General features: G+C 38.6%; 1 protein-coding gene across 1 annotated transcript in view; it reads left to right on the top strand.

Annotated features, from left to right (window-relative positions):
- Window positions 1-24,928, top strand: part of CFTR (CF transmembrane conductance regulator) — a 196,596-nt gene that overhangs the window by 150,674 nt on the left and 20,994 nt on the right. Inside the window, exons 22-23 of the mRNA XM_064290397.1 lie at window positions 11,943-12,194; window positions 20,311-20,466. Of these exons, the coding sequence (XP_064146467.1) occupies window positions 11,943-12,194; window positions 20,311-20,466 (408 nt within the window). The remainder of the gene's footprint in view (window positions 1-11,942; window positions 12,195-20,310; window positions 20,467-24,928) is intronic.

Raw genomic sequence — 24,928 nt, 5'->3', positions numbered from 1 at the left:
TCACCAAACATACCTAACTACCAACTTGGCACCTCCACATGTTCCATTCTGTTGTATGTAGGGTCGCTATGAGTCAGAACCAGCTAGAATGTACCTGACAACAACAACAATAACATATGTTCATAAAACACAGAGATAGAATGTCTTCCAGTAGACATGACATTTTGGGGCATAAGTTCCTGTCCACAGTGTCCTTAATGTCAACAGGCTATTAGAAGGGGACAAAGCTATCTACTCTATTAACTAATTTGTCTGGCCTCTTATAGCAGATTTAGGGTGGTGGTCATTCAGTGATAAAATTCTTACCTTCCATGTGGGAGCCCAGGGTTTGATTCCCTGTCAGTACACCTCAAGCCCAGCCACCCCTTGTCTGTCAGTGGAGGCTTGCCTGTTGCTATGATACTGAGGAGGTTTCAGCAGGACTTCCAGACTAATACAGACAAGAAAGAAAGACCTGGTCATCTGCTTCTGAAAATCAGCCAGTGAAAACCCTGTGGATCACAACAATCTGATCCCATTGTGTATGAAGTCACCATGAGCTGGAGGCTGACTTGACGGCAGCTAACAACAACAAAACATAGCAGATTGGAAAAATCACCTGAACTTTGTTACCTTATGATTAATATAGTTTAGTAGGCTATGAATGATCCCAGGAATATATTTTTTAAATACTAAAATTATCATACAAGGCTCAAAAACCAAACCCATTGTCAAGTCGGGTTTGACTCATGGAGACCCCATGTGTTACAGAATAGAACTGCTCCATAGGGTTTTCTTGGCTGTAATCTTTACAGAAACAGATTGCTAGGCCTTTCTTTCAGTTTAATATTTCCCTTTGGAATCCTCCTCCCCCAATTTTAGGGGATTTTGAGTTATTTCAATTGATATAACAACATTTCAAAAACTTGCTTTTAATTTAATCTTCATTTTAATACAAATGGTACATATGTCTCTCTATTCAGCTGGATTTTCACATCATTCTATAGATAGGATAAAAAGTGTTAATTCCTTTTAACCCCATACCTTTAGGACTATATAGACTGCAGTTGTTATTCTTAAAGCTATTTGTTTTTGCTGTCAAGTTGATTCCAACCCAGAGCGACCTTACAGGATATAGGACAGAGTAAAACTGTCCCATAGGATTTCCAAGGCTCTGATCTTTAAGGAAGGAGACTCCCCTATCTTTCTCCCACAGAGTGGCTGGTGAGTTTGAACCACCGGACCTTTTGGGTAGCAGCCAAGAACTTAACCACTGAGCCATGAGGGCCCCTTCCTAAAGCTATTATTGTATATTTTTTGCTTCATTCATTAACAGAGTTGTATACTGATTTACTCTTTTTGGATTCACAGGATGCCTGCCATTTTTTGTATAGTACACCTTCTCTTTCTTCCATTCTTACACTGAAGCATAATGTAACCTCAAGGAGGGACATGCATACCTAGCTTGCTTTCTGCCTCCATGAATGACTGAAGATGAAATAAATCAAGAGCTAGGAAGTGTGCCAAGGATGATGTTTCAGACTTAGCCAGAAGAAGCCATCTGGCCACTGATGCATTGTCCACACTTACAGGCATTGTTTGAATTAGGCAGTTCACCATTCCTATCTTTTCATGACTGTTCACCACACAGTGAGCACAGCTAAAATCTGAGCATGTGTTATCCTGCTTCTTCAGCTGTGCAAGTACAGCAGCAGATGAACAATCCCTTTTTCCCTAAGGTGTCTCCCCTATTGTACTGTGTGCTCTCAATGGCACAGGAGGAAGGAAGTCACTGGGCGAGTGGGCAAGACAGTGTATCTTCAGGGCTCAAGTTTAGATTCCAGCTAGTGAGGCTCCAGAAAGTTCTTGCAAGATTGCTGCAACCTGAGAATAATTTTCTGTCAATAGAAACTCCCTTGGTTTCTCCTTTATCCTTTTATTGCCCATGTTTATTTTGGGTTCCAGAGTAGATCAAGTGACTGACTGTACAATGACTGACAAGAAACCTGATGGGAGGAGAAAAGAGAAAGTTGGCTCCCGATACCTAATTATCTTGTAGTGAAAGCAGTTTCCTCTATTAGAATCTGAGGTGTGGATTCATTTTCTCCATGTCTTTTTCTTCTTTTGTGTGTCCTTGTATTTGTCTCCTAGGGCTGCCCTAACTATCACAAGCTGGGTGGCTTATAAGGACAGAAATTTATTATCTCACTGTTCTGGAGGCTAATGGTCCTGAATTCATGGTGGCGTCAGGGCTATGTTCTCTCTGAGGCTCTAGGGAAAGAGTCTTCCTTGTATCTCTCATCTTTTGGTGGCCCTAAGTTTTCCTTGGCTTGTAGCTGCAGCATAACTCTGTCCTCACATGGCTGTCTTCCCTCTGCATGTCTCTCTGTCTCTTTTCTCTTGTATAGGACACCACTCAGATTGGGTAAGGACCCACCCCACACCAGTAAGATGTCATGTTAACTGATAACATCTTTAAAGACCCTGGTTCCAAACAAGGTCATATTCAAAAGTACCAGGGGTTAGGACTTAAACATAAATTTTTGGGAAACATGATTCAATCCCTAATAGTCCCCTTTTATGGTCTCCTAATCATGTTTGTCTTTATTGTTCTTTTCCAGTGGGTTTTTATGTTGTATTTTCTTTTCATGAACTCCATCTATGGAGTGGCTTTAACAAACAGAAATTTATTTTCTGACAGTTTAAGACGCTAGAAGTCCGAGTAGGCGCCGATTCTAGGGGAAGGCTTTCTCTCTCTGTTGACTCTGGGGAAGATCCTTGTCTCTTTTTGGACGTTTTTCATAAGAAAGATTTCAATTCTGGATTAGCATGCGTGCAGGCACTATCCCAGATCCTCACTTGAATGACTTATCTCCACTATCCCTGAATGTAAAAGTTCCTCGATTAAGTTATTCATCACCGCAATGATCAGAGCTGGTCAAAGAACTCTGAGTCAGTGGGTTACTAGAAACAACAAAGAGAAAGAAAGCACCGCAGTGAAGTTCTCCAGTGTGGAATAGTGAAGTTCTCCAGTGTGGAATAGTTGAAGGGTCATATGAGAAGCTTAAGGGATTACTTGAGTGCTAGACAGGTTGGTACATTTGTTGGCCTTTGTGCTGTTACTTTAACTTCTTGGGTCTAGATTTTCTCATTTGTACAATGAGGGAATGAATTAGATCAGAGGTTCACAACTGGCAGCACATGAGAAAACTTTATAAAAGTACAGATTCCTCAGGCTCCACTAAGAGCAATTATATCAGTCAGATTGTGTGTGTGTTGTGGGGTTGGGGGTGGGGGGGAGACTGGGTATGATGTCTATATTTTTAAAAGCACTTCAGGTAATTATGATGTATATCCAAGGTTGTGAATCACTGGATTAGATAATCTGTAAGATTCATTGTAGGAGCCCTTGTGGTATAATGGTTAAGCACTGGCTGCTAACTGAAAGGCTGGCAGTTTGAACCAGTGTCTGCACTGGAGAAAGACCTGGTGATCTGCTTCTTGTAAAGATTACAACCAAGAAAACCCTATGGAGCAGTTCTGCTCTGTCACATGGGATAACTATGAGCCAGAATCAACTCGATGGCACCCAACAGCAAGAAAATTTCATTTTAGCTATGGTTTTCTGTGAGTCTATGGCAGGTGTTAGCAAACTTTCTAGAAAGCACCAACTACTCCACTGTGCCTTTGTAGGCAAAAAAAGCTGTTGACGATATATAAACAAATAGGTGTGGCCAGATTTGGCCTATGGGCCATAGTTTGCTGATCTCTGGTCTCTGAGATGGAATTTACTTTTGACTTGATGGACCACCTGCAAATCATTTTTGCCCAACATATCAATCAATAATACATATATAAATCTTTACAAGACATTTAAAGAATGGTGTTTAATGGCGGAGAACTTTGAGGAAGCCACAAGTTTCAAAATTAAGATGCTTAGAGAACATTGTATGAAAATAGTTAAAATCCTGAGATTTGCTGTTTTAGACTCATTCTTGAGATGTCCTATGAAAGATTTTTTAGTGGAAACCACACAGACCCAGTTACATTCACCAAGCGCTTACTGATGGCCTGTCATGTGCTTTTAAAAAATGGTAATGCATTTAGGCTGTTAATAATTTATAGCAATATATTACTTGACTGATTTTTTATGTGCTCTAGGATGATGAGCAATAGAAGCAGAGAGATGAGCAGAGTTTGAAGAATATGTTCTTGGCAGAGAGCCTGTTTGATGATAACCGTTACCTCTTCGGTCTATGAGCATGACCTAAAGGTTATGCCAGTGTCTCTGTCGTGTGGCCTTGGGTTTCAGGTCTGTGTTACTCAGTGCTGAAAAGCACTTAGTTTGGGCCTACTGAAAGGTTCTGTGATTTAAACTACTTTAACCCTCCCTTTTATGTAATTCCCATTTTGAAAATTTCTCCTTTAAAATGTCTGATGTTTTTCGTATTTTGTCCATTTTTCAGATGATTCTCTTCACGATTGTTTCTTGAAATCTTCCTCTTAATAAGCAGTTACTAAACCGATAGTCTCTTTATAGGTGTGGCCAGCCAGATCTGAAGTTTATGTATTTTCTATTATTGTGGCTATTGAGATATTATGACATGGGGTTTAGATGTTAATGCATAATTTTGATCTCATGCTTTCTAAATAAGCAAAAAGATGAAGGAAAATGGAGTAGATATTTGGGAGAAGAGCCTGGTTTCCTGACTTACTGTGGAAAAGGTCTTTGAGCTTTCCGTTTTCTTTCCCTCTTGATCAACAAAAAAGTGAAAAGGGAAATCAAGAATCATTTTCTTTGTGACTTAATTGCATCCCTCAGATAGTAAGGTTGAGATAAGGCTGTGGAGCTATCTTTTTGTTAAGACCATCACATTTCCAAAAGACTTTGTTCTTCTGATGCTTAGATTAGTATCTTTAGACATTATTATAAAGACAAGATTCAATTTTAAGAACTGACTCCTTCTCAGTGTGCTTAGGGGAATCATGGCAATTTAAATGATATAATCAAGAATTTAAAGTGGATGGTTCTCAAGCAAAAATCCTGCCTCATCTTGGCTAAATTTCAACATCACTGAGGTCTATACAAATTATGTCAAATTTGCTTCTCTACAAATGTAAAGTAAGTTTAATATTTCAGTGCCTGGGCCTCATTTGACTTCATCTTATATTCCTCAAAGTCTAAGAAAAGTGCTCCCACCAAAGCTGGTGATGGCTGCAATGAGACTTTCCTGTCAGTGGGGCAGACTTGCTGCCCTAGAGGGCTATGGTCCATGTAGATTGTGTCTTTGTCCTTTGTTATCATGACTGTGAGCTCTCCCTAGCTGAGCTCTCTTTCAGCGTCTTCCATTCCCTTGAGGAGTCAAAAATATTTGGCTTTCTTTGAGCACCATTCTGAAAACACAGGAAAATCTGAAGCTATGTCATGTCCTCTGTGCCTAGACGTACCAAGCCATTGTGTTCACCCTCTGCTGCCACCATGGCAGGCACTGGAAGCTTCTTTAAGTGCACCTCTTTCCTGGTTTTCAGCTTGGAATCAAAGCACAGGCTTCTTTGTGTGTGTGTGTGTGTTTTCCAGTTGCTATTGATTCCAACTCATGGCGACCCTTGTGTGTCAGATTAAAAATGTGTTCCATAGAGTTTTCAAAGACTGACTTTTTGGAAATAGATCACCAGACCTTTCTTCTGAGGCACCTCTGGGTGGACTCAAACCTCCAATCTTTTGGTTTGCAGCCAACCGCATTACCATTTTGGATCACCCAGAAACCCCCTCTTATGCTTTAAAATCCATTCCTGTTCAGTTGGTTGTTGAGTCGATCCCAACTCATAGCAACCCTATAAAATAAAAAAAAACAAACCCAGTGCCATCGAGTTGATTCCGACTCATAGCAACCCTATAGGACAAAGTAGAACTGCCCCATAGAGTTTCCAAGGAGCGCCTGGCAGATCTGAACTGCCAGCCCTTTGGTTAACAGCCATAGCACTTAACTACTACACTACCAGGGTTTCCAGCAACCCTATAGGACAGAATAGAACCGCCCCATAGGGTTCCCAAGAGTGTAATCTTTAAGGAAGCAGACTGGCACATCTTTCTCCCATGGAGCGGCTGGTGGGTTTGATCCATTGACCTTTCAGTTAGCAGCCGAGCACTTAACCACTGTGTCACCAGGGCTCCTGGTGCTCTAAAAAAAAAAAAAAAAAAATTTTTTTTAAAGTCCCCCAAATCTACTTGAGGATCCAGCCAGGTTTCAGTTGCACGGCAAGATCTGTTTTTAGAATAACTGATATTTAAGCTCTCTTGTTACTCTCGTTCACAGGTAGCCTTTCTTGAGTCAGTTTGTGGGGTGAGGAGGAGAGCTGCTTCTCATCCATCATGACTTTGTCTATGTCTGCCATTTTGCATAGTCATTGTGCCTTGAGTTCTTCTGGCTCTGGCTTTTAAAGCTTAAAAGCCAATTTTCTTCTGTCGCAAAACTTTAAAACTACTAATCTCTGTAGTTTGAGTTTCAACGGCCAGTTTTTGACACTTAAAAGGCAAGAATTTATTTCATCTGCTCTGGTTCTAATGTGGCTTCTCCCAGAGACAGTGGAGGTAGACTGTCCAGGCTGGTTAAGCCTGGAAAGCCCATGCGGTACAGGAATTGGCTCGTAATTCACAATATTATCTGGCCACAACATCTATCTGTAGTGGCATTTCAGTGCCTGCAAGACTGTCCATAATGCAAGTATCTGTTTAGCCACCTGTTTTTTCCCTTTGAAAATGTTCTAACCCATTGAATGAATGGCTGCTCCTATGCTATGGATGAGTGCCCATTGTGAAGATGAGATAACATGTTCTTGGTCAAGGATATTTGACCATGCTGTGGGTAACTATAATAGCCTGATCTGGAGTCTCTTTAAGCAGCTAGACTCTGTGAAAGATGATGAGTTGGAAAGTTTCATTTCTAAATTTGATAGGAACGTTCCATTCCATTCACCAGCATCAAAACCAGATGTGTCATTAGAAGGTGTCTTGCTTTGCGACATTAGTCTGGATTCCCTCCGAGGTGAGCCTCACTAATGGAAGCTGTCATTTGTAAAGCTCAAACACAAATCCTCAGACTAAGAGATAGTATGCACCTTTCAGTGCTATCAATGTAATGTTTTTGAACGTTCTTATTTTCTAATAACACTGCCTATAATTTTGAACAGTTTAGTTAGCAATATTTAAATGTTTTATTGGTTACTTGGAAGTATTAAAATATGAAGGGTTTTATAACTTTTAAGCCTTGAACCAAAACTATCCCATGAAATCATCTTTAAACTAAACAATCATTTGTCTCATTAAATAAAAACTGTTAGCCTTGAGTGTTGCACTCTTTTAAAGAATTACCTACATGAAATCAAATGGAAAACAGTAACTGTAAAACACAGATGAGAATTTTAAGGGGCAGAGAGTCTAAGTTAATGGTGGTGAAACAATATGGGCAGACATGGGGAGAACGGTGACACGGTGATGTGTGTAACCATTGTCAATGAACCGCACATATAAAAATTGTTGAATGGGGGTATAATTGGTTGTGTATATTTTCACCAAAAATAAAAAACTGATAAAAAACATGAGAGGTGTTACTTATAATGTCTCTTCCGTGACATAGTAAAGTGCTTAACAAAGACTAGTTTAGTACTCCTCATAGAATTGACATGAGGAAATGTTGACAGTCTTTATTTTATTAAAATGAGCCACATTTCTGTATTCTCCTCAATCATTTTAAGAGACTGATGTTATTCTTATGCCAGATAAAGACCATAAGATATTTTAAATGGATTTAAGCTATTTCTTTGGCAGCTTCACCTTGCTGGTAGTTTTAATTTATCTTCTGGGCCTTATGTAGACTAGCAGCTCTCTGTGAAAATGAATGACAGTGGAATGCAAGAATATGTTTTAATTCAAAATTAGTCACGAATAACTGACTCTGGATTTAGCAATCCCTGAAAGTCACCCATAGTGCAGAATTTAAAATCCACATGTGGGAAAAATAGTGGTTATACACCATTTGCTTTACCTAGAGTTATTATGATGGGTGTGGGTTTTGCTCCTTTTTTATTTCCGTTAAAGGGAGTTTGGCTTACAAGGATTCTCTTCTTGAATTTTGAATAATTATTGAAAATAATTTGAAAATATTTTCAAGTTTAAGGAAATGCAAGCACAGAATCACTAAAAAGAACTTCCTGAACAATGGGCAATGCAATTAAGACAGAACTTTTCATGTTCAATCAAGGGTCGTTATCTAAACTCCACTGCTTCATCCACTGATCATTCCATACTAAAGATGAAGAACTCTTCCTGCTTCATCTTATGATAATGAAAAATAGAAATAGGAAATGCCCCCGATGCAGATCTGCCCTCCTCTTTTTTATAAAAGGAATAATTTCTAATAGTCTAAGCCTTATGTAAATAAGATAATAATAACATAGTAAGGGAGAAGTTTAGTTACATTCTTTACTCGGTAAAGCCTGCATCAATAATTACTATTAATACTCAAAAAACAGTAAAATTCTTTCTATTAAGCTAATAACACCCAGGGAGGGCTGTGCAACAGGATCAATAGAATTTAAAGAATTCATTATTTACTGTATTTTTATGCAAATAATGCCCATCTTTTACCTTTGTTTGCCAACTGTGCCCTCTCCTGCAAGGTATTTTTGTAAGCATACAATGCTAATTTTTTTTTTTTACAGCAACCTGTAAAAATAAATTGGCATTGTGGCACTTACAAAAATACCTGCCTCAAGGGGGGAGGGCGTGGTGGGCAATCAAATGTAGAAGGTGTGCATTATTTGCATAAAAATACTGTATTTATTCATTTATATATTCATTCCATCATTCATTATTTTTTCAAGGACTTATTGAGTGCCTATTATATGCTAGTCTTTTTTAAAATCACATTTTAAATTTCAATAAGTCATAATTTTCCAGAGAAATATGTTCTTGATAAAGAATTTAAACTATTAAAAAACAAACAAACAAATCTATTGCCATGGAGTTGATTCTGACTCATAGCAACCCTATAGGACAGAGTAGAACTGCCCCATAGAGTTTCCAGGGAGCAGCTGGTAGATTCAAACTGCTGATCTTTTGCTTCCATGGGCATTGATTGTGGATCCGAGTAAGATTAAATCCTTGACAGCCTCAATATTTTCTCCGTTTGTCATGATGTTACTTACTGGTACAGTTGTGAAGATTTTTGTTTTCTATATGTTGAGGTAGGATCCATTCTGAAGGCTGTAGTCTTTGATCTTCATCAGTAAGTGCTTCAAGCCCTCTTCACTTTCAGCAAGCAAGTTTGTATCACCGGCATACTGCAGGTTATTAATGAGTCTTCCTACAATCCTGATGCCGTATTCTTCTTTATATAGTTCAGCTTCTCAGATTATTCGCTCAGTATATACATTGATATAGTATATATATATATGCTGTATATATATATCAGTATATACTGATATATACTCAGGATATACCAGTACATACTCAGTATATACATTGATATAGTGTATATATATCAATTATATATATTATTTGCTCAGTATATACATTGATATAGTGTATATAAAAAATTTTTTTATATATATACTATATATATCAGTATATACTGATACGTACTGAGTATATATATCAATGTATATACTGAGCAAATAATCTGAGAAGCTGAACTATATAAAGAAGAACACGGCATCAGGATTGTATAGTTCAGCTTCTCAGATTATTTGCTCAGTGTATACATTGATATAGTATATATATACACTAAGTATATACTGATATATACTAAGTATATATACTGATATATAGTGGTATACTGAGTATATACTCAGTATATACATTGATATAGTGTATATATATCAATTATATATATATCAATAATATATATATTATTTGCTCAGTATATACATTGCTATAGTATATATATATACTATATATATCAGTATATACTGATATATACTGAGTATACATACTGAGTATATACACTGATATAGTATATATATATCAACGTATATACTGAGCAAATAATCTGAGAAGCTGAACTATATAAAGAAGAACACGGCATCAGGATTGTAGGAAGACTCATTAACAACCTGCAATATGCAGGTGATACAACCTTGCTTGCTGAAAGTGAAGAGGGCTTGAAGTACTTACTGATGAAGATCAAAGACTACAGCCTTCAGAATGGATCCCACCTCAACATATAGAAAACAAAAATCTTCACAACTGTACCAGTAAGTAACATCATGACAAACGGAGAAAATATTGAGGCTGTCAAGGACTTCATTTTACTTAGATCCACAATCAATGCCCATGGAAGCAGCTGTCAAGAAATCAAATGACATACTGCATTGGGAAAATCTGCTACAAAAGACCTCTTTAAAGTGTTAAAGAGCAAAGATGTCAGCTTGAGGACTAAGGTGCCCCTGACCTAAGCCGTGGTATTTTCAGTCACCTCGTGTGCATGCAAAAGTTGGACAATGAATAAAGAAAACTGGAAAAGAATTGATGCCTTCGAATTATGGTGTTGGTGAAGAATATGGAATATACCACGGACTGCCAGAAGAATGAACAAATCTGTCTTGGAAGAAATACAGCCAGAAAGCTCCTTAGAAGTGAGGATGGTGAGACTGTCTCAGGTACTTTGGACATGTTATCAGGCTGGACCAATCCATGGAGAAGAACATCATTCTTGGTAAAATGGAGGGTCAACAAAAAAGAGAACGCCCTCAATGAGATGAACTGGCACAGTGGCTGCAACAATGGACTCAAACAGAGCAACGATTATGAGGATGGTACATGACTGGACAGTGTTTCCTTCTGTTGTACATGGGGTAGCTATGAGTCGGAACCAGCTTGAAAGCACCTAACAACAACATGAACAACAAGCATCAAAAGTCCACTTACCACCAGGCTGACATATAGAATTGTAGTTAGTTATTATTAAGGCAGTCCAAGAGAAAGGCAAGAATCTTCAGCAGTAATTTTGAGGTGTGGTACATTTTATTACAACATACTGGTTGTACAACATTGTGCAATATTGCTCATATTAGAAAAAAAAATTTTCCCTTTGACATCATCTATTCCCTAAAGAGTAGTTTGGCTATTTATGTGTAGCTTGCATAACTGAGAATTCAGTGATCACCAAAATGAAAAGGTCTATACAGAGCCTATTTATATAAGTTATAGTTAATTATCTTTGGTTAAACTTTTAATTATATCCAATGATTTCCTGTTAATTCAATGAAAAATCTGACAACTAACTCAATGATGCATAGCTAACATAGTATCTTAAAAATTATTTTTTTATTATTTTATTTTTGTTGGGAATATACACAGCAGAACATACATCAATTCATTAGTTTCTACATCTGCAATTCAGCGACATTGATTATTCTTCAAGTTATGCAACTATTCTTACCCTTTTTTTCTGAATTGTTTCTTCCCCATAAACTCACTGCCCCCTAAATTTCCTGTCTAACCTTTGAATTACTGTTGTCGATCTGATCACCTATAGATAGTTCTTAAAAGAGCATATTGCTGACGGCAGACATTCTTTACTAATTAAGCTAAATTATTGTTTGATTTGGACGTGTTATAAGGAGGGACCGCCCCTGTAGAAGGACATCATGCTTGGTAAAATAGAGGGCCAACGAAAAATAGGAAGGCCCTCAATGAAATGGATTGACACGGTGGCTGCAACGATGGGCTCAAACATAGCAATGATCCTGAGGATGGCGCAAGACTGGGCGGCATTTTGTTCTGTTGTATACAGGGTTGCTATACGTCGGAACCAACTTGACAGCACTTAACAACAACATTGTTTGGTTTAAAGAAGATTTTAGGGGATTGCAAGTTATTTTTTAATAAACATCAAACTTACTATGACATTGCCTACAGTTCTTAAATAAACAAAAATCAAATGTTGTTACTTTGATTTCAGATGAGATCTGTGAGCCGAATCTTTAAGTTTATCGACATGCCAACAGAAGAAAGTAAACCTGCCAAATCTGTCAAACCACCCAAGGATGGCCAGCTGTCCAAAGTTATGATTATTGAGAACCAGCACGTGAAGAAAGATTACAACTGGCCCTCAGGGGGTCACATGACTGTCAAAGACCTCACAGCAAAATATATAGATGGTGGCAATGCCATATTAGAGAACATTTCCTTCTCAATAAGTCCTGGCCAGAGGGTGAGTATTAAACATTGCCTGTTTTGTTAGACCCATGTTCAGTAAATGAATACCAGTAGCCTAAAGCAATGTATGAACAGAATCCATTCATAACACTATTATTATTGATAAGGACCAATATTGAACATGCCTCAAATTATATGAAGTCGGCATTTTTCATGTGAAATTTAATTCGCAGAGTTCTGAATCTGTATAAATAGGTTCATTTTACATGGAAGTCTGCCTGACAGAAATATCTAATTAATTGCTAGGTTACTAACTAAAGAAGTCACTATATAAACCAAAATCATAACATATTTTAAATTTCGCATCTTGAAAATATCTTCCGTTTCAGATAAGAGAAATATTTTGTTATTGTCTGCATACATGCTTTTTAAAATTTTACCTAATTAACACTCTTTCAAACAAGTGACATTTTTTCTTAGCATTTTTCAGTTTGTTTGGACTTTTTGCCAAGATATAGATTGTTTAAATTTTCCTCCGGAAGTACTGAGAGTATAATCAAGAATTATTTACTAAGCAAAAATAAACGTGAATTCTTTTTAAGTATTATGGATCCCAGAACAGGGATGAACACATGGAGGGGGGTACCACTGCCTTCGAGTTGATTACGACTCATAGTGACCCTATAGGAGAGAGTAGAACTGTCCCATAGGGTTTCCAAGGAGCAGCTGGTGGATTCGAATGCCGACCTTTTGTTTAGCAGTCAGCTCTTAATCCCTGCACCACCAGGGCTCCGAGCACATAGAAGGTACTCAATATTTACCAATTCTTGGATTGATTCTTGGAGAAGGGATGGTCATTCTCCATACACTTTATGCTCTATGAACAGAGTTTTATGTTGTCTTCAGATCCCTTATTCTAGGCCACATTATAAATGTAGTAAGGAATATTGTATTTTTTGTTTTTACTTATTTAATTTATTGAGATAGAATATGGAAGCCAACTCCTATGAAGGCTGAATTAAAAAACTTCATCTCTTTGTGGTTTACTTTCAAATGGAGAATTTTTTTTAAACTGTTGCAGTGCTATTGGTAAAGGTGCTAGGACACCATCTCTAACACCAGACATAGGAACAGACTATCATCATCTGCATTTGCCCAAGGGTTTTAGGAAATTGATTTAATGTAGTGGATATTTTCTGTTAAAAATATATATGTTCTGTTAGAAATATATATATGTGTGTATGCATGACAAAAAAACCCGAACTTGTTGCCGTCAGTTCCAAGTATAGCAACCCTATAGGACAGAGTAGAACTCTCCCATAGGGTTTCCAAGGAATGGCTGGTGGATTCGAACTGCCGACCTTTTGGTTAGCAGCCAAATGCCTAACCACTGCATGCATATGCATATATATGTAAAGTTCCTGTGCGTCTGTGCTAAAATGGCTTAAAATTTTACCTTACCCTTGTATCTTATAGTTAGGATATGTAAGTTCACATACCATAAAAATTAGCTTTCTATTACATTTCTGCTCATCAAGACTGGGATGAGGATTTTTTTTTTTTCTTTTCTGAGAGGAGAGTTTCAAATGTGCATAAATGGAAAGACTTCAGGTTTTAGATTTAATTTTCCCCTCCTAGTAGAATGCCCTGGTGGCATAGTGGTAAAGAGCTCAGTTGCTAACCAAAAGTTTGGCAGTTCAAATCCGCCAGCTGCTCCTTGGAAACCCTATGGGACAATTCTACTGTGGCCTACAGGGTCTCTCTGAGTTAGAACCAATTTGATGGCCCCTAACAACAAGAAGTTGAATGAGGCTGTTTGTGGATATTTGGGTTATATCAGAGCCCTAATTAAATCTCTGCAATTTTTGACATTTTTGCTTCATTAGCATCTAGAACTTGGAGAAGTGTTAAAGTTATTTTTTGAAAGTGTGCAAAATTAATGATTTGCTTTGGCCCTTCCCATGCATGGGGAAAAGCATAATTAGTCCGCTTTGCTTTACACATCCATGCCATGGGTCATCCATGCCATGGATGTCAAAAGTGCTGCCATCAAACTACAGACAATAACAACAAATAGGCTGATATAGACCAGGTGGAAAGCTTTGGTAAATTATTTGTTTTCCCTCCTCCTGACATCCTCCCACCCCTCTGCTTTATTGATGCTCCCTTGCCCACTAAATTAAATTGAACCAAACACTAGTAGAGTGATAGAATTCACAGAGTTCTCATTTGCTGCAAAATCAGGGGGAATTGATATGCTCAGGCATTTCATTTGCTCTGAACCTATATGTAGAAAACAGGCCAAGTGTGTTCAGTAACTAGTCATTGCAAGGCACTCCCCAGGTAGTTTGGGGGAATTGAAAAATTAATCACATAAGGCTATGGATCTTGCCCTTCAAAGAGGGAATGTGCTTACTGAGTGCTTTCCACATCCTAAGTACTGTCTGAAGACCTTTATTTGTTATCACATTTGATTTTATTATAACCACAAAGGTAGATGATATTATCTGTATTTTACATAGCAGAAGACACTGGGGTTCAATTAAGAAAGGAAGCAAGTATCTAAGCCAGGTCTGTCTGACTTCAAAGTCCTTTTTTCACCACACCACACTGTTTCTCTTAGAAGGAGAAAAGGAGTAAGAGGAGGAGGAGAATCTTAAGACTTCAAGAACTTAGAAATAAATTTTTCATTTTGAGGTTTAAGATGTGCCTGCAAAACTGAAACGGGTTGGAGATGAAGGTCATTAGAATTTTACAGGACAAGGAATTGTGAGGCCAGGAGTTAGAACCTGTTGTGTGCAAAGGATACTTTTTGTATGCGTGTGTATTTATTATGGAGCCCTGATGGAGCCCTGGTGGTGCAGTGGTTAAGAACTCAGCTGCTAACCAAAAGGTCATCAGTTCGAATTCATCAGCTACTTCTTGGAAACCTTATGGAGCAGTTCTACTCCATCCTGTAGAGTTGCTATGAGTCAGAATTGACTTGACGGCAATGTGTTTACTGACAAGCAAGCAGTAAACATTGCCTTTAAAAGTTGTTTAAACCCCAGTGAATTCACAGGATTGTAGAAGTCAGAGTATTTCACTTTCAGATGGCTCTTTTAATTAAAGCACTATGATTGAATGAGGCTTTTGGAGAAGAAAACTTGTTGAGCAAAAAAGAAATTTATGGTTCTAGTAAATGTGGGAAAAAAGATAAAACCTCATTTGAGAAGGGTGTGGCATACTGTCTTTCAAAATGTAAACGTTTTTCAGTTGTTATTCTCAAAACTATGTTGTATAAATGACATGTGCTTTCGTCTAAGGAAACCCTGGTGGCGTAGTGGTTAAGTGCTACAGCTGCTAACCAAAGAGTCGGCAATTCGAATCCACCAGGCGCTCCTTGGAAACTCTATGGGGTAGTTCTACTCTGTCCTATAGGGTCGCTATGAGTTGGAATCGACTCAACGGCACTGGGTTTGGTTGTTTGGTTTCATCTAACAACTCAGCTTGAGTATTTGTTTTGTGATACCTTATAGTGCTGTTTTCTCCTGCTTAATTTTGAACAGTAAGGATAAAGGAGGTCCCTTCATGGCACCAACAGTTAGGTGCTCAACTACTAGCCAGAAGGTTGGTGGTGAACCAACCCAGAGTAGAACTGCCCCATAGGGTTTCTGAGGAGTGCCTGGTGGATTCGAACTGCCAACGTTTTGGTTAGCAGCTGAACTATCTTAACCACTACACTACCAGGGTTTCAACCTATAATAGCAACTTGCAAACTCTTAACAAGATGTTCCAAACATTTTCTCACACTAAATTAAGGAGTAGACTTAAATTTAGTATACTATTCCAGGTATCCAAAAACACTGCAAGCTCAGCTGTGGGACAATTAATTTTCTTGGAGAAAAAGAAAATAATACATTGAAATAAATGTTCTTATATGAGAACCTTCTTAATTTTAAATGGATTTCAGTTTTCTTTGTTTTATGGGTAAAGACGAAAAGGCCAATATTATTGCATGAAATTATTCTATTTGTATATTAACACATTTTGTCTATACTAATTACTTTAGGGGAAAATGTACTACTGCTCGGCTTGCTTTTACCTGAGGCCTTTAGTTCACAGAAACTTTGCTTTAAATTTTATTGTCAGTGCAGGACAAACGTAGCAACTGTTTCACAACTTTTATAAAACCTATATATCTGTTTAATGGCAAGTAGCTTTAAAAAAATTTTTTTTTTTTTCCCCCAAGTTTTGTCTCCTTGCCTTTTCCTTTTCTTTTTCTTCTCAAAACACAGACTGGAATTTTAATTTGGAGCCAGGTCCTTCATGATAAACCTGGACTTATCAAAATGCCTCAGAGGGTATACTGCCTATATCACAGCACTGGACAGTCCTCTGATTAAATGGGTAATTAATAGTTCTTCGAGGTCTACTTTTTTGAATGAGCTTAGCTGCCTTCTCCATTTTAGTCTCTTTAATATACTGAAGAAATGCCAGAAACAATTTATTACTGTGTGAAGTGTTCAGATCATACAGCAAAGATGTCTAAATGCCTTTATTTGTTAAACGCATATGGCATTGTCTGTCTTGATAAAAATTGGTGGAAAGTTTCTGAATCATTCAGTAATTTATACTGGTTGAAAAGGAGCATATTCACAAGGACTATTCTGTTTTATAGTAGAGGTACGGTTTTAATTGCCTTGGGGATCCAAATTTCACTAGATTTCGCATCTTGATTTCTGGAGACCACAAGGAGACGAAAAATAATTACAGCAGTTTTCCATCTGTTGCAGTATTAAAATGGCAAGCAAGACACACTAAATGGGATGTATTGAGACTCTTCTATTCATGGTACAATGCAATTACAACTAGCGCCAAATTCAGCACTGTTTAACTCTTCAGATAATGCTTTGATTTATCTTGATCCAAAATTCTCAGAGAGGAGGTGCACTGAAGTTACTAGAAAACACTGACTTGGAATTAGGATATGTCTTAAAAGCTTATTTGCAGGAAGTACTCTGGCGTTATTCAACAGATTACTTAGAAGCCTGGAAAAACAAATCTCCGGAAAGGAATTGTTATGTGCCAGTTACGTAAACAACAAGAAGACTTTGTTAGGCAGGAACCAGTAAGACTCCTCACTTTGGAAAAGGTGTCAGACATGCATAACCAGCAGTTCAGTACTATAAGGAAACCAGGCAATGGCTAAAGCTTTAAAGCTGAACAAAAGATTTGAAAATTGCCTCTTTAGCCAGTCTTATCTCGATATAAAAGTTGATGTCTCTAAAAATTTCAGTATATGCTTCTAGAGGAAAGCGGGTGTGGTCATTTATCCTAGTTATTAGAACCCTGGCTAATTATTTAGGGATCTGTACTTCAGAGTACTTTTTGTCACAGATTCTTGATATGACCTTAGAACATATCGCTTCCTTATATTGGACTTCCCTTCTCCTCTCTTCTCCCATGCTTCACTGACCAGGGCATATTCAGATTGCATGTATAAAGCTTTAGAGTTGTGTTTCAGAAATCACGACATATGGAACATGTGTTTGTGCAACATAGGCTGATTGATAAGGGGAAATGTGCATATGAAATTCCATAAAAATTTTAAATTAAGAGTTATCTGGTGATTATAGAAACTTGACCAAATCAGTTTGTTTGTCCAATCAACTAAGTTTGTTCTTTCATCTTCCTATCCACCCCTCCACCCCTCCATCCCTCCCTCCCTCCATCCCTCTCTCCCTCCATCCCTCCCTCCTTCCATCCCTCCCTCCCTCTCTCGCTCCCTCCCTCCATCCATGCATCCTAGAACTGTCCCTAAATTCATGCAAACAAGCATTTATTGAGAACCTTATAGGAGCCAACCACTATGCCAGGTGCCAAGAATTCAATGGAAAACATGATAGACTAACCTGACCTTGTTGAACTTATATTCTTGGGATAAATACAAGCAATAATCAAGAAAGAAATGAATAAAATAATTACCAATCATGATTAGTACTATGAAGAAACTCAACAGGGTATTGTGAATAACATTTTGTCAATCTGGGTTTCTCAGTTGTCTCAGAGAACAATCATTTGTGGAAATCCTACTGTAGAGCCTTTATGATGGCTAGAAAGACAATTGTCTCATTACTCTTTACTTACTTATCCCAAAGACCTAGTAGGGCACCAGGTACACAAGTGTTCAATGATTTCTTATTATTATTGTAGTTTGTTATACATTCTGAAACATTTCTTGTAGTCCATGGACAGGCCCAGATTTACAAACTGTTACTTTTCTATGACAGGATAAGTATAGAAATTGAGAGTAAACATTTAAAAAATTATTATATTTTTAAAGTACTGGCTTGCAGTGAACTGGAAATTAAAAAGCAAAACAATATGAAAAACTGTCCTTCACCATAAATAGTATGAGAAGTGCTGCTCTAGAAGACCAATTGCTCTCAGCTACGCCATAAAGAGGCCAAGAGATACAAAGAAATAGGAATGATGTAAGAAGAAGAAAATGAACATTTATTCAGTGCCACTAAATGCTGGGCTGTCTATTCAGTGTTCAGTTAATGACTGCATGAGTGTTCTATCCTACGCAAAGCACCTTCCTCCAGGTGCTGGGAGCAGCACTGAAAATCGGAATGTGGAGTTGGGGATCCATGTAGGTCACCTGTGGCACCTGCTGTCCCTATGTAGTACATGGCATTCTCACTCTCATGCTATGTTCTTACTGCCTCTAGGTTACAAGAATAGATTTTTTTCCTTAATATCTTTTCTGCTTCTCAGAATGCCCCTCTTGCCAGTGAAGGTGGGTATAAGGATATGATTTGACAATTGACCAAGTTGTCACTGAAGAGTGTTGAGGCCTCCTCCTAAGCTGCCTTCTCTGGGAATATATAGTTCACTAAGCTTATTCAAGGAGTGCCTAGGTGGTACAAATGGTTAAGTGCTTCACCACTAATTGAAAGGTTGGAAAACCAAACAAAAAAGGAAATATTAGCCCCAAAGGACTAAAGGACCACATGAACCAGAGTCTCCACCAGCCTCAGATCAGAAGAACTAGATGGTGACTGGCTACCACCAATGCCCACTCTGACAGGGATCACAACAGAGAGCCTTGGACAGAGTGGGAGAAAAATGTAGAACAGAATTCAAATTCACAAAAAAAGACCAGACTTACTGGTGTGACAGAGACTAAAGGAACCCCTGATACTATGGCCCCCAGATGCTGTGCTAACCCAGAACTGAAACCATTCCCGAAGCCCACTTTTCAGACAAAGATTAAACAGGCCTATAAAACAAAAAATAACACACATGAGGAACGTGCTTCTTAGTTAACTCCTGTCTAAAAGGAGGAGAAGGCAGGAAGGGACAGGAACTGGACAAATGGATACAGGGAACATGGCATGGAAAGGGGGAGAGTGCTGTCACATTGTGGGGGTTGCAACCAATGTCACAAAACAGTACGTGTATCAATTTTTGAATGAGTAGTTAACTTGAGCTGTAAACATCACCGAAAACACAATAAAAGAAAAAAACAAAGGTTGGCTGTTCGAACCTACCCAGAGGCGCCTTCCAAAAGGTCTGCTTCCAAAAGGTCACAGCCTTGAAAACCCTATGAAGCACAGTTCTCTACAACACATCATTACCATGAATCAGAATCAAGTCTATGACAACTGTTTCTTTCTTTTTTTTTTTTAACTGACTCTTGTTTATTATTAGGCCTGAGATTGACTCTTGCTTAAATCGATCAAGGATTGTACCTAAATATGGAACCTGTTTTAGATTAATTAATTTTCAAGTTAGTATCCATATTTGGAACTAGATTGAGCTGTGGGTCTCTGCTCAGTCTGCTAGATTGAGACCATCCTTAGAAATCATGTGCATTAATACACTGCATTTTCGCTTTCTCTTAATACGAAATGAACATATTCAACTTTTTGTCATTAGTTAAGGCCAGTGATAACTGAAGCCAGCATCATAGGTCCAATTCCTAATGGCCAGTTTCTGGATTCTGTTTCTGTTTCAGATCACTCTTGGGAGTGTGTAAGAGTGTTTGAATCCATGAGTGAAAATCTTCCCCTCGTGGCTGGAAAAACAACTCTGATGTCTTTTAGTGAAGTATAGTACTGAACTGAGCTGATGGCATGGTGTCTGTGTGTGACAGGAATAATTCCACCACTTTCATCTTACAGGTGGGCCTGTTGGGAAGAACTGGATCAGGGAAAAGCACTTTGTTATCAGCTTTTTTGAGGCTGCTGAACACTGAAGGAGAAATTCAGATTGATGGTGTGTCCTGGGATTCAATAACTTTGCAACAGTGGAGGAAAGCCTTTGGAGTGATCCCGCAGGTGAGCCTAAAGACTTAGCCAGAAAAAAGGCGACTAAATGATATTTTTACCATTGTTGGACACTTGTACTCAAGATAGGAGCCCTGGTGGGACAGTGGTTAAACACTCAGCTGCTAACTGAGAGGTCAGCTGTTGGAACCCACTGGCTGCTCCATGGGAGAAAGATGTGGCAGTGTACTTCTGTAAAGATTACAGCCTTGGAAACCCTACGGGGCAGTTCTACTCCGTCCTATAGGGTTGCTATGAGTCGGAGTCCACTCAGTGACAATGGGTTTTTTACTTGGGAAATTCACATTTCTCTGCAAACTGTATTCATGGCATGTTACTGCTTTTTTTCTGCAATGTAGTCCTTTAATAGGGAGAAAAATTGTTTCTAAGAGTTTGAAATACTCTGAGGTGTACAGCATTGAAATGCTACTAGTTTTGATAGCGTTTCCCATAGGGCAGAATGCACAGCTGGAGGGCAGTGGCTTTTGTTTTCATCAGCTTTTTTTTTTCTTTTTCCTGCTTCAGTGGTCTGAGCTCCAGGTTAGCAATCACAGCAGGTGGAGAAATGCTTTGCAAAACAACAAAAGATGCTGCTGAAATAACAAACACTTGGCTGCGTGAAGTAGTGGAACTGAAAATAGAAAGTGTAATGATTGTTTTCTATTCTTTGGATGGGATGAACGATGTCAGACTAATCTCCAGCTTTTTTTTTTTAAATGTCACTCTTCGACTTGGGTCACAAAGGATCTCTAGCCACACTGCCTTGGTATCATTCTACCTGTGTTATTGTGCAAGACGACTTCTTGTATATGAGAGAAATAGCAGTGATTCCAGGTTTGAAATGATCTAAATGGAAGCCAAGGAGTGTCTTTACTGAGACCAAAGCTGAAAGGCATTTGCACTATTTCTACTGGTATTTGCTCTCATCTCTATGGGCATATGCACTGTTTTAATTGTGATTGTCCTCCCTTGGTACTAATAGGCACTGCATCCATTTCACTACCCAGGTACTTTTGAACACTTCTCTTAAAACAAAATTAAAATGCCAAGAGCATCTCCAGATAGAAAAAAAAAGAGTGACTGCAAATCTCAACCAAGAAAAAAAAGCTTGTATTTCTCGATAGATAACCTTTACAGAGCGTTTGTTCCTTTCAGCTAATGAGGCACTGAATATTGTAACTGCCAGACTGATGTTTTTATTTCCTTTGCCTGGACTTTGCCATGTTGCCAGAAGCTTGGTCCTGGTTGGGGTTTTGAAAAACAGTATTGTTTCTTCAGAAAGAAAAAAAAAAAAAAGGATCATCAGATGGTCTAAAGATAAACACTGAAAATAGAAGTATCCCAAGGTGATAGCAAAAGGCAAAATAAAAGTGTTGAAGAACATGGAATAGAATCTGGTTGTCCAAGAAGTGTTGTTCAGTTTAAGTCTTCTGGCCCCACTTAAAACGGACAGCAGTAAAGCTTTTGGTTTTTTTGTTCTTATTCATACAAATCTGCCCATTAGAATAAGCAGAGCTCTAAAAAATAGCTGTAATGGCCCTGAAAATCCTTTTGTTAATATCTCATGTGGTAAAGTGTTTTTTGAGTTATTCTGTGCTATAAAAAACAAACCTGTTGCCACCGAGTCGATTCCAACTCACAGCAACCCTATAGGACAGAGTAGAACTGCCCCGTAGGGTTTCCAGGGAGTGGCTGATGGATTCAAACAGCCGATCTTTTGGTTAGCAGCTGAGCTGTTAACCGCTGCGCCACCAGGGCTCCATGGTAAACTTGTTGTTAGGTGCTGCCGAGTCAGTTCCGACCCATAGCGACCCTGTGTACAACAGAACAAAACACTGCCCAGTCCCGTGCCATCCTCATGAGCATTGTTATGCTTGAGCCCATTGTTGCAGCCACTGTGTCAATCCATCTCATCGGGGGTCTTCCTCTTTTTCGCTGACCCTCTACTTTACCAGGCATGATGTCATTCTCCAGGGACTAGTCCCTCCTGCTGATATGTCCAAAGTATTTGAGACGAAGTCTTATCATCCTTGCTTCTAAGGAGCATTCTGGCTGTACTTCTTCCAAGACAGATTTGTTCGCTCTTTTGGCAGTCCGTGGTATATTCAGTTGGGGTTAGGCGCACCTTAGTCCTTAAAGTGACATCTTTGCTCTTTAACACTTTAAAGAGGTCTTCTGCAGCAGATGTGCCCATTGCAGTGCTCACTGCAATGCAGCCAGTGTTATACTTAGAATGGTAAAAACACAAGAACTGGAGGAAATCCAAGTGAACCGAAGTTATGAAAATTCTTTATCCTGCCTTTCTGCCAAAGTGAACCTTCCAAACTTCCCTTTATTTCACATTTTCCCAAAAAAAAAAAAAAAAAAATTTTTTTTATGGCTCCAAGAGTTATATAAACTTAAAAAAGAAATATTTTCAAAGATGCTTTTAAAAAAGGGGGGATGATGCTGACGTAGATGCTTGTGATTATACCTGTTTATGACCCTGCTTTCTGGGACTGTACCCCAATATCACAGAAATGCCTAAGACAAATGGACTATTTCTTCTACAGTGACAACTTGAGGACATTCAGTGAGTGGTCAAGAAAGAGAGAAAGAGGGAAACATATTTTTGACATTCAGACCAAAAGATGCTTTTATTTTCCTAAAGTTTCTATAAAATTTCAAATTAATTTTTTTTTTTCCTTTCTGGACTCTGTTCTTCACATAGTAAAACAGAAAGTCTTAAAACCCAACGAGAGTTATTTTTGTTTACTTTTCCATCTTTTTCTTCCTTCCATCTTCCTGACCTTGCAAAGGTATAGTTCCTCAAGAGCTCTGACACGGAGACACCACAGATCTCTGGGTCAGTTGGTTACTTGTTCTCAGACAGGTGAAACAGGAGCTTTGAACAAAAAGTTTTCCCTCACAGTGATCCCGGACATCAGCTATGGAATCACAAGATGCCATGAGTTTGGCAAGCACTCACAGGTTTTTTGTTTTCTTTTTTTAAATATCTTCCCACCTTTATCTAGAAAGCACTCTTAGAGAACGCACTTGTCTGATAAGTGGGGTACTGTGTATATATCCATGGTGGAGCCTCCTTTAATTTGTTCCACTTACCTGTAAGGGCATGGAAGGAGACAATGAAGCTATAGTTAGAGCCCCCTAGGCTTAGGTAATTTGAACACCAAGACTAGAGATTGTTCATTAGCTTTGAAACTTGTTAAGCATTTAATTCATTAAAAAAATAAAGGAAATGAATCTTTAAAAAAAATTTTTTTAAAACTTTAATGTCAAGTTTGAAAGACTGTAAGCTATTCTTAGGAAACAATTAGACCTGTGCTTGTTATGGGACTTTGTAATCCAAAAATAATCATGTCCACACCATGACTCCCATCACAGGGTTGGAGCATCTTTTGCTGTGAGGAATATCAGAGAAAGTCCAAACATCTATCTGTAAATCTGAACAATGAAATTGAAGGTGCAGTAGTTCTCATTGTTTGTTAATCTATCATTAAACTCTTGTATGTGGGAGACCTGGGTGCAACTTCTGGCCAAAGCACCCTTTGTGCAGCCACCGCCTACATGTCAATGAAGCATTGCATGTTGCTCTGATGCGGAGCAGGATTCAGTGGAGCTTCCAAAATAAGATGGACTAGGAAGAAAGGCCTGGCAGTCTACTTCTGAAAATAGTCAATGAGAACTCTGTGGATCACATGGTCTGACCCGCAACTGATCGTGGGAACAGTGCAGGACAGCGTTTTGTTCCACTGTGCATGGGGGTTGCCGTGAGTTGGGGGCTGACTGCACGGCAGCTAACAGCAGCAGCAGCATGCTTGTGTTTAAATACCATGGATTCTGTAGTTGTGTAACAGCTATAACCAGAACTTGTCCTTGACCTGTCACAAATAGGTTCCAATCCAACCTCTGAGCTTCTAATAAGAAACTTAGAAGTATACTCATTTCCACAGGTTAGAGATAAAAGAAGAAAGAGTGTATAAATTAAATATAGATAATATACTCATGGGCCAAGGCATGGGCCAGTCAGGGAGTCTCATGGACAACCGTGAAGGAGAGAATTCAGTCCCCAAACCCTGTTGTTACTACTTTACCATGTCAATCTATCCTTCTTTTGTTTCTACTCCCACAGCAGCGCCCTATTTTTTTCTTGCTTGTGTGTGCGAAGTAGCCTCTTTTCTCCTCATCTTCTCTCTTGCTTTCCTTCATTGTATCCTAGACACAAATTAAACTTTTTAAGGCAGCTTTCCAATTTTATAATACGCCAAGTTAAAAAACTTCTAGAACACTACCTTCTTCACTGCATAAGGTCTAGATTCTTCTATCTGGCATTTAGATCCCTGCCAATGAGGTCTCAATCCAATGTGTCCAGTCAGATCCACTATGTCCCATTGCCGTCAAGTCAATTCTGACTCGTAGTGACCCTGTGAGTATAGGCACCTTTAATCAAGCTGGACTTACTGTTCCCTGAAGG

Source organism: Loxodonta africana, chromosome 8 (genome assembly GCF_030014295.1).
Source record: "Loxodonta africana isolate mLoxAfr1 chromosome 8, mLoxAfr1.hap2, whole genome shotgun sequence".
Classification (NCBI taxonomy): domain Eukaryota; kingdom Metazoa; phylum Chordata; class Mammalia; order Proboscidea; family Elephantidae; genus Loxodonta; species Loxodonta africana.
Note: the sequence above shows the minus strand (reverse complement) of the source record. Positions and strands in the feature narration are given on the sequence as shown.